The 15,468-nt window shown below is 39.4% G+C and overlaps 1 protein-coding gene across 8 annotated transcripts in view; it reads right to left on the reverse strand.

Moving 5' to 3' along the window:
* TRIM37 (tripartite motif containing 37) overlaps nucleotides 1–15,468 on the reverse strand; it is a 141,513-nt gene that overhangs the window by 38,867 nt on the left and 87,178 nt on the right. For all 8 annotated transcript variants that reach the window (XM_069602626.1, XM_069602624.1, XM_069602631.1 and 5 more), the window contains one exon: nucleotides 9,081–9,272. In XM_069602626.1, the coding sequence (XP_069458727.1) occupies nucleotides 9,081–9,272 (192 nt within the window). The remainder of the gene's footprint in view (nucleotides 1–9,080; nucleotides 9,273–15,468) is intronic.

Raw genomic sequence — 15,468 nt, forward strand, 5'->3', positions numbered from 1 at the left:
TTGTCCAGCTCTCTGCGACCCCATGGACTGCAGCACAGCAGGCCTCCCTGTCCATCACCAACTCCCAGAGTTTACTCAAACTCATGTCCATCAAGTTGGTGATGCCATCCAACCATCTCATCCTCTGTCATCCCCTTCTCCTTCCACTTTCAATCTTTTCCAGTATCAGGATCTTTTCCAACGAGTCGGCTCGTCCAATCAGGTGGCCAAAGTATTGGAGCTTCAGCTTCAGCATCAGTCCTTCCAATGAATATTCAGGGTTGATCTCCTGTAGGATTGACTGGTTGGATCTCCTTGCAGTCCAAGAGACTCTCAAGAATCTTCTCCAACACCACAGCTCAAAAGCATCAATTCTTTGGCACTCAGCTTTCTTTATAGTCCAACTCTCACATCCATACATGACTACTGGAAAACCATAGTTCTGACTACACATACCTTTGTTGGCAAAGTGATGTCTTTGCTTTCTAAATATACTATCTAGATTTGTCAAAGCTTTACTTCCAAGGAGTGTCTTTTAATTCCATGGCTGCAGTCACTGTCTGTACTGATTTTGAAGCCCAAGAAAATAAAATCTGTTTCTATTTTTTGCCTATCTATTTGCCATGAAGTGATGGAATCAGATGCCACGATCTTAGTTTTAAGCCAGTTTTTTCACTCTCTTCTATCATCCTCATCAAGAGGCTCTTTAGTTCCTCTTCACTTTCTGCCAGTAGAGTATCATCTGCATATCCATAGTTATTGATATTTCCCCCAGCAATCTTGATTCCAGCTTGTGAGTCATCCAATCTGGCAATGCACATGAAGTACTCTGCATATAAGTTAAATAAGCAGGGTGACAATATACACCCGTGATATACTCTTTCCCAATTTGGAACCAGTCTGTTGTTTCATATCCAGTTCTAACTGTTGCTTCCTGATCTGCATACAGGTATCTCAGGAGGCAGGTAAGGTAATCTGGTATACCTATCTCCTGAAGAACTTTGCACAGTTTGTTGTGCTCCACACAGCGAAAGGCTTTAGCCTACTCAATGAAGCAGAAGTAGATGGCTAACAAACACATGAAAAGATGCTCAACATCACTCATTATCAGAGAAATGCAAATCAAAACCACAATGAGGTACCATTTCACGCCATTTCAGAATGGCTGCAATCCAAAAGTCTACAAGCAATAAATGCTGGAGAGGGTGTGGAGAAAAGGGAACCCCCTTACACTGTTGGTGGGAATGCAAACTAGTACAGCCACTATGGAGAACAGTGTGGAGATTCCTTAAAAAACTGGAAATAGAATTGCCTTATGACCCAGCAAGCCCACTGCTGGGCATATACACCAAGAAAACCAGAATTGAAAGAGACACGTGTACCCCAATGTTTATCGCAGCACTGTTTATAATATCCAGAACATGGAAGCAACCTACATGTCCATCGGCAGACAAATGGATAAGAAAGCTGTGGTACATATACATAATGGAGTATTACTCAGCCATTAAAAAGAATACATTTGAATCCGTTCTAATGAGGTGGATGAAACTGGTGCCTATTATACAGAGTGATGTAAGCCAGAAAGAAAAACACCAGTACAGTATACTAATGCATATATATAGAATTTAGAAAGATGGTAACAATAACCCTGTATACAAGACAGCAAAAGAGACACAGATGTATAGAACAGTCTTTTGGACTCTGTGGGAGAGGGGAAGGGTGGGATGATTTGGGAGAATGGCATTGAAATGTACAATATCACATATGAAACAAATCGCCAGTCCAGGTTTGATGCATGATACTGGGTGCTTGGGGCTGGTGCACTGGGACAACCCAGAGGGATGGTACGGGGAGGGAGGAAGGAGGGGGATTCAGGATGGGGAGCACGTGTATACCTGTGGCAGATTCATGTTGCTGTATAGCAAAACCAATACAATAATGTAAAGTAATTAACCTCCAATTTAAAATAAATTTATATTTTAAAAAATGAAGCAGAAGTAGATGTTTTAATGGAATTCTCTTGCTTTTTTTATGATTGAATAGATGTTGGCAATTTGATTTCCGGTTCCCCTGCCTTTGATCTCTGGTTCCATCCTGTACATCTGGAACTTCTTGGTTCATGTATTGTTGAAGACTACCTTGAAGAACTTTGAGCATTACCTTGCTAGCAAGTGAAATGAGTGCAACTGTATGGTAGTTTGAACATTCCTTGGCATTGCCTTTCTTTGGGATTGGAATGAAAACTGATCTTTTCCAGTCCTGTGGCCTCTGTTGAGTTTTCCAAATTTGCTGGCATATTGAGTGCAGCACTTTGTCAGTATCATCTTTTAGAATCTGAAATAGTTCAACTGGAATTCTATCACCTCCACTAGCTTTGTTTGTAGTAATGCTTCCTAAGGCCAACTTGCCTTCACATTCCAGGATGTCTGAAACTAGGTGAGTGACCACACCATCATGGTTATCTGGGTCATTAAGGCCTTTTCTGTATAGATCTTCTGTGTATGCTTGCCACCTCCTCTTAATCTCATCTGCTTCTGTTAGGTCCTTGCCATTTCTGTTCTTCATCTGTGCCCATCTTTGCATAACATTTTCCCTTGGGATCTCTAATTTTCTTGAAGAGATCTGTAGTCTTTCCCATTCTATTGTTTTTCTCTATTTCTTCACATTATAATTACTCAAATCTGAATTATACATTTAACCCTAAAAAGTTTAAAAGCTGCCACACTGCCTGTGCTTTCTTCTTTATATTTATTCACTTTTCTCAAATTTTCTATACTATGTCCACAATTAAAAAAAAAAAAAAAACAGAAAAAGCATAAAGCCAAACACTTAGTCAAATATGTTATACATAGTATATAAAATATACAGTCTAACTCATTTTAAAAAGGTAATTTACTGAACTGTTATCCAATGCAGATGCAGCTATTAAGTGCCATGGAATATCATAAAAAATTACTTCCCTGTCACTGAGTCTTTGCAGTCATTAAACTAACAATACTTTGTTTCTTCTAAGAGAAAGTAGTTGAAGTTTTTAACTTCTTTTCCCCAACTCAAATATTAAAAAAGAGAGAAACAAGCAAGGAAAAACACACAATTTCTATGCAGGAGAGAAAGGAAGTAGGGATTCTGGAAATCAAAGAACATTACGACTGACTCAAAGCAAGAAGAAATCAAGTTCCTTACCCCAAAAAACACCCCCTAAACTCCTTAACAGGTACCCTAACTAGACAGAGGAACAAGTCCTTTCCTAGCAAGAATGACAGCTGACCCTGCTCACACACTGCAACAACCTATGCCATAAGAGAGGGAAAAGGCAGACACCACAGTGTATTCAACAGCCACTCCCTCATTTCTACCATGCCCGCAGAACCCAGACTGTGTTTAGGTGTTAGGCAGGCCAGCACTGCTCAGGGCAGTGAGAGGTGTCCTTTGCTTGGCCCCAGAGGGTATGAGCCTACGACTGGTCTAAGCTTATTCCTCTTGGAGCATTTAGAGTGGGCACATGACTAAGAATTTCAGCCAAAGTTGCGGGGAGGGGAGAGAGAACCTCCATTCTGACTGGGAGATTTTATTACGTTGGGGATACAGCTAAAAGTAGAGGAGCCTGAATTCAAACCAAGGAGTCTGCCTCCAGAGTCTTAATAACTTTGTGATCTTAATAACTTTGCTCTCCAGCATCACAGGAATAGGTCTTTTACATCCCATCTTTCCCTTCCTGCTAGTGACACATTCCTGTGAATAAATGATGCCTGAAACTGTGGCAGTCATCTTAACGCCATGCCAGAAGAGGCAAGAGAAGTGCAGGAAGCCCGTCCCCTGCCCTGCCTTTAAAACCTGATGCACATAGAGTCACTAACCTCCAGATGTAATATGTATAACAAAGTGCCTTTATTACTATTGGTTAAGCCACAATTAGCATGATTTTGCTACTTGCAGTTGAAAGCATTCACAATAGACTATTAGGAGAGATGTTAGAAACCCAGGATTTGGTCTCAGATCAACCATTTAATTGCTGTAACTTTCTTTAAATCTTCCAACTTCAAGACAATAATATATATTGTAACAGGGCTGTCCTGAGGCTCAGGAGATCCAATGTCTATGAAAGCACTGTGCAGCGTTAGCTCCCATTCAACCCACTGTCCACCAAAGTATCACGGCAGTTTTTAAAACTCAAATCAGATGTTACATTCCTGCTCAGAATCACTGAGGAAATATCAGTAGAGCACACAGGCCCTGCATGATCTGATGCCACCCCCACTTCTGCAGCTTTCCCCTCTGCCTCCCGGTGGCTCAGTGCCCCCAGTCCTGCAGCTCTGCCCTGCAGCCATGCAGCTCTGCCCTGCAGCCATGCAGCTCTGCCCTGCAGCCAGGCTCTGTCCTCACCCTTTGCAGCATCCTCCTCCCTCTGCTCTCACTGCCAACTCAAACTTACCAGGTCTGATCGGAAATGTCTCCTTCTTCAAGCACCTAAACCCACCAATTGCTCCCCTCCTTTCAAATCAATTCTTACCGAATTTTGTAGAGCACATTATATTACAGTAAGGAAGACAGACAAGTAGAATGTGAATAACTTAGAGGCTGAGATTACACAGCACAAAATACTCAAAATGTTTTGCTAAATAAAATCTTTGTGGCTGTCACCTCCCACCCTACATCTACCTGGACTTAAATAAGAAAACGTGTATTAATCCACATGGTTTAGTTTATTATTACTAGAAACTGACAAGAATTTTCAGAAGAAAGAAGCCCAAATGGGAAAATACAAAATAGATTTAAACAAACCTCCATTACCTGATAATCAGTCAATAAACAATTTCTGCTACTGCTGCTGCTAAGTCACTTCAGTCGTGTCCAACTCTGTGTGACCCCATAGATGGCAGCCCACCAGGCTCCCCCGTCCCTGGGATTCTCCAGGCAAGAACACTGGAGTGGGTTGCATGTTTGTTTCAAATGCTAAGCACTGGGCTAGGGAGGGGATACAAGAGTGAACAGGACAAACACCCACTCTTTGCCCTCACAAAGCTCACAGTCCAGCTGAGAAAAAGTGAAAATCCATTCCAGGACTGTGTGGTAAGTGCCAAGGCAGGAGAGCGTAAAAGTGCTATGGAATCTTGTACCACGGGAACCTGACAAGGATACTCACCGCACTGAGGAGGAGAGGCCTTTCTGAATCTGTCAAGTTGTAGGTTAAGAATTAAGAGGCTCATCTATGACACTCCCTCACCTCTTCCAAGAAGGACAGGTATCCACAGCTCCTCCTCCAGACTTCAGTGTCTGTCCCTGCCACCCCCGTTCTGGTAATCTAAGCCACTTAAGAGTGCTCTGTTGTTGTTTAGTTACTAACCTGTGTCCGACTCTTTTGCGACTGTAGATCGCCAGGCTCTCTGTCCAAGGGATTTCCTAAGCAAGAGTACTGGAGTGGGCTACCATTTCCTCCTCCAGGGGGTCTTCTCGATTCAGGATCGAACTCACCTCCTGTGTTGGTGGGTGGATTCTCTACCACTGAGCCATCTGGGAAGCCCTCTTTACCATATTACAATTAGTTGACAAGCCCCATAAGCTCTACTTCCACAAGCATAACTCTGCTCTAAGTAAACTACTTCTCCATTGCCCAGGTTAATCTGTTCCCTAGAGGTTTAAAAGAATTTTTATAATGTCAAAAAATCCTGAAGATCTTACCCCAGCTCCACACATCATAATGACTGAGAAAATACACAGAAACGTATCAATCTGTCCTCTTATACTGGGAATGACAAACAAACATCTACAACTATATCCTGATTAAATTTTCCTTTCTGATACTTTTCTTAACACTGCAAGCTTTCTAAAATATAGTTTGAATCAAACTATTCCTAAACTGAAACAATGGTTACCCACTGTTCACTACAAATAAATTCCTCAGGCAAGCCTTTCACAGAACAGATCCAACTTGCCTTTCTATTTACCACTGCGCATACCTCAAAATCAGGTTCAGCCACACTATCAGCTGTTCATACCCTGATGCCCCTTATGATGTCCCTTTTATGAAACAGTGGTTAAGAACAAAAACCTAGAGTGAGCCTGATACGTGATAGGCATTCACCATAAACAACTCTATGCCAACAAATTTGATAACCTAGATGTAACAGACCAACTCCTTGAAAAGCAATCTGCCAAACTCACAGAAGAAAAAACAGACTATATGAATAGGCCTGTATATATTAAAGAAATTCAGTCAGTAACGATACCTTTCCAAAACAAAAAGCATCTGGCCCGAATGGATCCACTGGTGAAGTCTTCCAAACATTTAAAGAGGAAACTATAAAATTCTCTACAGTCTCCACAAGAAGCAGAGGGAATACTTCTTTACTGAATCTATGAGACCAGCATTACTCTCATATCAAAGTCAGACATTACAAGAAAACTACAGACCAGTATCTCTGACGAACACAGATACCAAAAACCCTCAATAAAATATTAGCAGACTGAATTAAACAATATATTTAAAAAACCATACATGACAACCAAATGGGATTTATCCCAGGTATACAAGGCTTGTTCAATATTCAAAAATCATTTAATGTAATCTATTTACATCATATCAGTAGATGCAAAAAAAAAAAAAAAAAAGCTTTTCACAAAATCTAGCAACCATTCACAATAAAACCTCAGAATAGAGGAGAACTTTCTCAACTTGATAAAAGAGTATCTATGGAAAACTTACAGCTAGAATATACTTTCTGGTGAGAAACTTAAACACTTTCCCATTAAGATCAGGGACACCTTTTCACCACTCCTTTCCGATTGCTATGGAAGTTCTCGCTAATGCGATAAGACAAGAAAAGGAAATGAAAGTCCACAGATTGAGAAGGAAAAATACACAAAGAATACAAAATGAACACTGAAATTCAAGCAAGCATTTTAATAAAAAGAAACCTGGATCTTTCCGCAACGTCAGCCTTAAACGTCCTCGCACAGAAAGGTCGTTTTCCACTTGGCTTCTGTGACTCTCTCCTCTCCCAAAGCTCCTCATCTGGCTCATCTCCCACACACGCAGTAACAACAGATGGTCACCATAACTATCTCCCTAGCCCTTTTAAAGGATCTCTTGAAACTCATTCTTCTGCAATCTTACTCCCTTCATTTTAATTACTCAGCATCACCTCTCAGCAGATAACTGCCTGTATTTCAGTCTTAATTTTTACCTATCTGCTGAACATCTCTACTGTGATATCCCACTGGTATGTCAAACTCAATATGCTTAAATCCAAACCTTGTTCTTCCTTTCTCTTTCTTACCCCATCATCCTTGTCGCTGACTTTTTAATCATTTTGATCTAAAACTCAATTCATTTATATTATCCATTTTAATAGAAAACTTTCAGAGAACAGAGATCTTATTCTGTTTATGTAGTTTACATTCTTTTCTCTGACACTGAATTTTTCAAAAACAGGATTTTACTTGTCTATAAAATATGCTATTCCTTGAACAACTATAATTTTTCAACCATAATTGTATTGTTGGATATTTTCAAAGAATTCTGGTTGTTTTCTCTTTGGAATATACTCCTAAAAATGAAGTTACAGGATTAAAGGATAGAGGTATTTTACATCTACTACAAAATTTTCCTTCAAAAAGGTTAAAACAACATATACATCCACCTGGAGATCCAGAACTTACTTCTTTCACTAAGTCTTTGCAAACAACAATGGTTATAATTTAAGCAAAATCTTTGCTAATAAGTTTTTTTTAAGGGTATTTGTTTGTTGATCACAAGAACTATGTGTAATTTAAATTTTCTCTTTATAATTTTATAAATTTTAACTTTCTACAATAAAAATGCCTCAGAAAGAAATCATATACAATGTGATAAGTGCTATTTTATAAGAGCATAATACAAAATGTACTTGAATGACAGAAAAAGGCAACTGTTTCTTAACCTGATTGGAGACAGTCTTTCAAACTGAGGACCCAGGCTTTCAGGAAGTATACTTTAGGAACAAAGAGAACTAAATATTCTAAGTTCTGATCTATCTTCCACTAAAGCAGCTCTATTTCTCTGTTTTCTACACTGAGGCTCTGCCTTAAACTCTACTTGAAAAGTGAGTTCTGCTGCTATAAAGAAGCATCAAAGTCACTGTTCTAAATCACTGATTTGATTTGTAAAGTACTGCTTTTTCTTTTTAGGAAGGTTGGAAAAATGTTCAGTTTACTCTAGAAAGCTTTCCAACAAAAATGGTTTCAAAGTATGCCATTTAAAAGTAAACGTCTAGCACTTCCCTGGTGGCACAGTGGCTAGGAATTCGCCTGCCAATGCAGAGGACATGGGTTTAACTCCTGGTTTGGGAGGATTCCACAGGCTGTGGAGCAACTGAGCCCGCGCGCCACACTACTGAGCCTGCTTGCTGCAACTGCTGAAGCCTGTGTGCCTACAACCTGTACACCACAACTAGAGAGTAGCCTCCACTCTCTGCAACTAGAAAGTAGCCCCTGATGTCCACAACTAGAGAAAGCCTGCGCACAGCAACAGAGATCCAACACAACCAAACTATAAAAATAAAGTTAACAGGTGTAAGTTTAAAAAAGAGAAAAGCCTGTGTCTAAAGTTTAAAAAGCCCACATTTGACTATACATCTAAATTTGTGTCAGTGTATACATCCTATTACAGTAATACAAATGTAATTTTTCTAACAAATCATTTTTAAAAAATACTGCTGCTAACTGGTATACATTTTTAGGCTACTGAACATCAAAGCATGAGTAAACCTTCTTTTTCTATTTTTAATTAACACACTTAGACATCAGGGTACTCATGAGGCCTGCGAAACTTTAAGTCCATTCCCAAAGAGGACTGTAATTCACATGGATCAAACTGCCCAGCAGTCACAATCTAAAAGGCAAATCATATAAAAACCTTCTTACTGGTACTTTGACATTATTTTTGTACAAAATGCCTTTGAACAATAACAAAAAACTGATTTGATATATTTTTATAAAACACAATGAAAAATCAATTTGTGACAGAAACATACCATGTTCCAACACTTAAGATATCTGAATTTAAATTTAAGAATTCTTTTGGAGAAGCACAGAAAAAAGGAAAATTACTGTTCATATTTTACCTGTGGGCTGAAGTGAAGCAGGGGGCCGAGGCTGTAAGCCCCACAAATTTTCCATACTGCTCCGGTCCTTAAGGTCCAAGAGATGTATTAAAATTAAAGGGTCGATGTCTAATAAACTACTGGCGGCAGCAGAGCACAAGTGTGCTCGTCGTGACATTCTGCTGCTGGCACCCACATAGCCATGGTCACCCCCTGCAACAGAGAGACACAGAGAATGAGAGCTACCTGTAACTGGAAAAATCCAACTGGACTTAAAAGAAAAAAGTGAACTGGCTAATGTTGTTTGAATACTTGTCTATGGGCCCATCTCTTAGGAGCTGGTGTTCATGATGAGAAGCACAAAGAAACCATATCGCCAGAGAAGTGTACAAAGAACAGTGAATGACCACTGGCCTCATTACTACTCAAAATTCAGGAGTTACCCACAACCCCATTCTGCGTGCATGCTCAGTCACGTCAGACTCTTCATGATTCCATGGACTATAGCCTGCCAGGAGCCTCTGTACATGAAAATTTTCAGGCAAGAATACTGGATACTGGAGTAGGTTGCTATTTCCTCCTTCAGGGGAATCTTCCTGACCCAGGGATCAAACCCATGTCTCTTGCATCTCCTGCATTGGCAGGTGGATTCTTTACCACTATCACCACCTGGGAAGTCCTATCCTAAATTCCAGAAATAAAAAGGCGAGAGCATGTACAATACATACAATTGGGGGATGAGGGTTAAGGAAAAGGAGAATGTATCTTATAACCCAGTGGTCTTGGAGGAAAGTCAAGCCCCCTGGTATAACAGATTCCAAGCATCTAGACACCAAAACGGAGTCTTCTGCAGGTCTAGAACAGTAAAACACTCAGGCCATGACTGTCTGGCAAGACTTTTTTTCTAGTTTGATTACATACTAAAGTACAATTTGAATACTTCAGACTTAACCTGTTAATGACTGATAAATAATATGACACCTGAGAACATGGTCATTCTGTATTACCCATATTGAACTAAAAAAGCTCCTTAACCCAAGGAAACCATCTGACTTTTCTCCAGTGCCTAGTACAATGCCTAGCAAGTATTAGGTATGGAAATGTTGGTTAAAACTGACCTCCTTAAATAAAGTTATTTAAATATATTCTTAAAAAAAAACCACAACATTAAAAAATGTTACATGCGAAGTCTTAAAGTAGATAATATAAAAATAACATGAAGTAATCAGGTCCCAACTATTCATGAGGCTGTTTCTAAAGAGATGGAGATGGATGGGGGGTACTTAGGAGAAAAGTTTATTATTCAGAAGCTTCAGGCCAGTTATTTACTTATATGTTTTTCATCTACATTCACATCCTCGCATCCTTACCTTCTACTTGTTTGTTCTTCCTCTTCTAAGGACTATCTCATTGCCAATTTCTCTTTTAGCCTCTGTACACACCACTGAAACTCCTATTATTTGTTTTTTTTTTTTTTTGCAACTCCTACTTTAAAAGACAGAAAACTATTCCCTCTCCCCCTTGAAACTGTTCCTTAGCTCTTTTCCTTTACTAGGAAGTTCCCAAATCAGGCTGCATATAAGTCAGTTGGAGGAGTTTTTAAAATGACAGGTTCCTGGCCCTACTCTAGATGCCCTGAATGAGGATATAAGAGTGGGATCCAGGACTTTTTCAAAAAGCTACTCAGGTGGTTCTGATTATACGGTAAATAGGTTCATCGAGATTATGGTATCGATTGCCCAACTATCCGGTTCTTCAAAAACAAAAGTTGTTTCTATATCATGTTAAATGGACCTCCAAGTAAAGAAATGAGTGTTAACAGAATTCTGTTTCTAACCACTCTTCCAGGTCACTCAATGCTCTCACCAACGAGCAAAACTCCTTTCTGTAATGTCCTTTGGCTACTCCATCCCTCCCAGGTTCCCATCCTTCCACACAGTTCCACATTTCATCCGAAGGCATCAGAGATTTCAGCATCTGTTTCAGTGCCCGTTCCAAGAGTTAACACTGCCATTAACCTGGGGGAGTGTGTGGACGTCTGTCTCATACAGCCTAGTTGCATGAGCGCATGCTCAGCTGGTTCAGTCGTGTCTGACTGTTTGCAACCCCATGAACTGTAGTCCACCAGGCTCCTCTGTCCAGGGAATTTTCCTAACCCAGGGAATGAACTGCATTTCCAGCCCCACAGGAGGATTCTTTACTGCTGAGCCACCAGGGAAGTTCATAAAGCCTAGAAAATGATCACAAATTAATAGCACCCCAAGATGCCTCTATGCCTCCTAAAACTGCTCACTTACCCTCCTCCCCAAAGGTAACTTCCATCCAGAGTAAAACACCATAGATTAGTTTGCCTGTTTCTGAACCTTTTTAAAATGCAATGATACAGCTATATTCTTATATTTTGCTTCTCTGCTTGATATTATATTCATGAGATTCATCTATATTGCTATATATAGCAGCTTATTCATTTTCATTATTTCTGTGCAGCGCTATAAAATATGAATATATACAACTACTTTATTTCTATTAGGAAAGAATTTGGGTTGCTTTTTGCTACTAGAAATAAAGCTACTGAACTTATAAGCAGAAAACTGCTCCTGAACTTCACATGGGGGAAAAAAAACTCATAAAAAGCAAATGGATGCTCTCCTCCTAAGCCAAGCCAGATTAAGCCTGCTAAAATGTCACACTAATCTATCTGAGCTCTTGATTTTACTACAATGCTTGTATGTATTAGCAAAAATTTGAGGTCCTACACAGTCTACACTCAAACTACCTTTCCAGTTCTTCCCTAGTTTTTCATTCTTTACTTTGTTAAAAATTACATTTACTTTTCAAAATTTAAAAACACAAGAAAACAAAACCACCTAAAAAAGAACAATACTCCTCTAAATTATCTTGTAAAACTCAACTGGCAAATACCAGCTCCCATTCTGTTGGAAGTGGAAAAGTCATAGGATGCGTATATTTAGCTTCAGCCTATACTGCCCAACGGTTTTCTAAAGTAGACTTATCATTTTCATTCCTACCAGCAGGCTATGAGAGTTTCCATCTCTCCACATGCTTTCAACATTCAGTACTGCCAACTTAAAAAGTATTAGCCATTACAGTGGGTATTCAATGGTATCATAATATGGATTTTATCTGTCATTTCCTGAAAAAGAATGAAGAAAAATGAACAGCATCTCAGAGACCTGTGAAACCCCACCAAGTGTACCAACATACACGAGTGTACCAACATGCACGTAATGGGAGTTAAGAAAAGAGGAGAAAGAATATTATTCAAAGAAAAATGGGTAAAAATTCCCTACATATAATGAAAACTATTTATTAACTCAAAACTTCAACCCAAAAACCTCAAGAAACTTCATGTAGGATATACAAACTCAAGAGCACCACAACTTGCATTTCTCTGACAAAAGCAGTGGGTATCTTTAAAAATGTGTACTGGTCATCAGATAGACTCCTTTGTGAAGTGTCTATTCTTATCTTTTGCCTTTTTTTTTTAACTAAAGAGGTTGTCATCTTTTTCTTACTGATTTGTAGAAATTGTTTACATATTATGGGTGAATCTTGTAAATAACATTTTAATTAGTTTATTAACGTCAATGAATAAAAACTATGACTCCTATTTTTAACAATCTTTTAAAATAACTTTTTACTTTGGGGGCTGTGCTGAGTCTTCGCTGCTGTGAGGGCTTTCTTCTGGCTGTGGCGAGGAGTTCCTCTCTATTTTGCAGCGCACGGGCTTCTACCTGTGGTGGCTTCTCCTGCAGAGCAGGGGCTCCAGGGCACACAGGCTTCAGCAGCTGTGGCACATGGGCTCAGCAGCTGCAGCTCCTGGGCTCTACAGCACAAGTTCCATAGTTGTGGAGCGTGGGCTTAGTAATTTGCCAAAGACCAGGGACTGAACCCACATCTCCTACACTGGTGGGCAATTCTTTATCACTGAGCCACCAGGGAAGCCCTGATGATGCTTATTTAAAAAAAAAAAAAATGCATATTTTACCCAGACTGCACATCTGTGGTCTTCCAAGCAGCCAGTTACATGGGTCTGGAGATCATAACACGGGACCCAGTCCCACTGGCCCATCAATATCAGCATGGATCACACTGAATATATTATCCTCTGCTCCGAGACTCACTAGCTTACGGAATGAAGCCCAAACTAGAGACCTTGAGAAATCACCCCCACACCACCACCGACTCCAACTCATCCAGTAAGACACTCCCAAGTCATACAGAGTCTTACTGTTTAACATCTCTCATAAGGTTTCTTCTTCTCTGCCTCTAGTATTCTTGCCTTATTTTGGGCCCTCAAACTGTCCCTCCTGAAATATTGAGGTAGTTTCCTTTTATTTTTTTTGCTATAGCGTGCAGCTTGTGGGATCTTAGTTTCCCAACCAGGAGTCAAACCCATCCTCTCATCAGTGAAAGCATGGAGTTCTAACCACTGGACTCCCAGAGAATTTTCACAGTAGTATCCAATCTCATCTCATCCACCTTTAACCCATTTTTCACTATATATACAAATCTGATCACGTTCACTCTTAAAGACCTTTAATGGTTCCAACAGAATAAACGGCCAAGCTCCTTAGCCAGGCAAATAAGACTTTCCATTACCTGATCTGGTAACGTGATGGACCTGGAGGATATTATGCTAAATTAAATTAAGTAAGACAAAGATAAAGAAATATGACTTCACTTATATGTAATATCTATATGTAAAATCTAAGAAACAAAACAAATGGACAAACATAACAAAACCAGAAACAGTCATACACAGAAAACAAACAGGCTGTTATCAGAGGGGAGTGGGGTAGAGAAGAGGAAAGAAAAAAAAAAGGTAACTATGTGAGGCAATGAATGCTAACTGGTTTGATCATGCTGACCATTTCACAATGTGTATTTATCTGAAGCCATCATGTTGTACACCTTAAACATATCCAAGTTTTGTCAATTATACCTTTTAAAGCTGGGGAAAAAATGAGCAGGAGTCAGCACATGAAGGCCATCGTATACCATATTAATGAGTTTGGATTTCATCCTATAAGTAAATGGAATGAAATAAAGGGTTTTTAAGGAGAGAAGGGATACAATCAGATATTATTTTGAAGGGAATAAAAAGTCACTTCATTCGGAACTCATGCCATGGGAAACAGAATGGATGGGAGCAATAATGGATACAAAGAACCCAAATAGCCTCTCATTCAGGTTGAAAGGCACTAGCCTACACCAGAAATGGCAATGGAATCTGAAGTAATAAATGTATTCACTCACTATCTAGGAGGAAGAATCAACAGATTTTGGTGACGTATTAAAGGGAGAGTGGAAGGAGAGGAAAAGGTGAAGAATATACAGCTCTGCTCATCATCAAGATGGTGGCCATCATTGATGGGTAAGCCTGCAAATGAAAAGGTAATGATTTCTGTTTAGGAGATCTAAGACTGAGACATCAAAACCAAACCGCTACATCAGTCTGGAAGTCATGAGAAAATAAAGGCTAGAGATGGAGCGGGGAGTAATCAGCATACAGAGAGAACTGACATACAGGTGTGACTGAGATCACCTAGAAATAAAGTGAGAGACAGAAGTACAGTGCGCAAGTGGAAGTTGAAATGCTAAGCAGTATTAAAGAGGTCTTTAGATATTCAAGCACGCTACAGAATACGCCAGTGTTCATACCAAGGGCGATGCAGGTAAAACAGAAGCAGCAAAAAACTAGTTGATAACTGTTCTAGCCAAAATCCCCATGCTTAATTGAATAGGTCCAAGAAAACAAAAGAAACACTTACTATTTAAAACTGGTTATCCCAGGAGGGGCCGTGTACTTTGGTAAAAAGCTAGGTTCAAGACGACGACGTGAGGTTCTAGTCTAGCTATACCAACTAAATCTCTGAGCTTTTTCCATATAAACTGAGTTCTCAAAATGTCTTCTGTAACTCAAAGATTCAGTGATTCTATTCAAATTAATCTACAGTTGAGGTAGATATACAAACAAGACTTATGTATCATAAAAAGTCTGTAATAGTAGATAAGATCATGAGCTTTGGATTCAAATAAACAGAAAACTCTAACTCCTCTTTCAATTACTTAATTGTAAAATGCCAAGTTGCTTAATTCCTTTACACATCAGTTTCTACAGCTACAAAAAGAAGGTAATATTAAAATCTGCCTCTAAGAATTTTATAGGTAAATGAGGTCAGGTACACATTAAGTGCTTCTGCATAGTGCCTGCTATGTAAGAACGCATCAAATTTCAGCTATTACCATTCTAAATACTATTAGTAATATTCCAAAATCCATACATAAAATGCAGTCCTTCTAACACCATGAACAATGCCATGCAGTGGCTGCCACATATTAAAATATGATACATTCAAAGAAGAGCAAAGAGCAGACAGGACTG

Source organism: Ovis canadensis, chromosome 11 (genome assembly GCF_042477335.2).
Source record: "Ovis canadensis isolate MfBH-ARS-UI-01 breed Bighorn chromosome 11, ARS-UI_OviCan_v2, whole genome shotgun sequence".
Classification (NCBI taxonomy): Eukaryota; Metazoa; Chordata; class Mammalia; order Artiodactyla; family Bovidae; genus Ovis; species Ovis canadensis.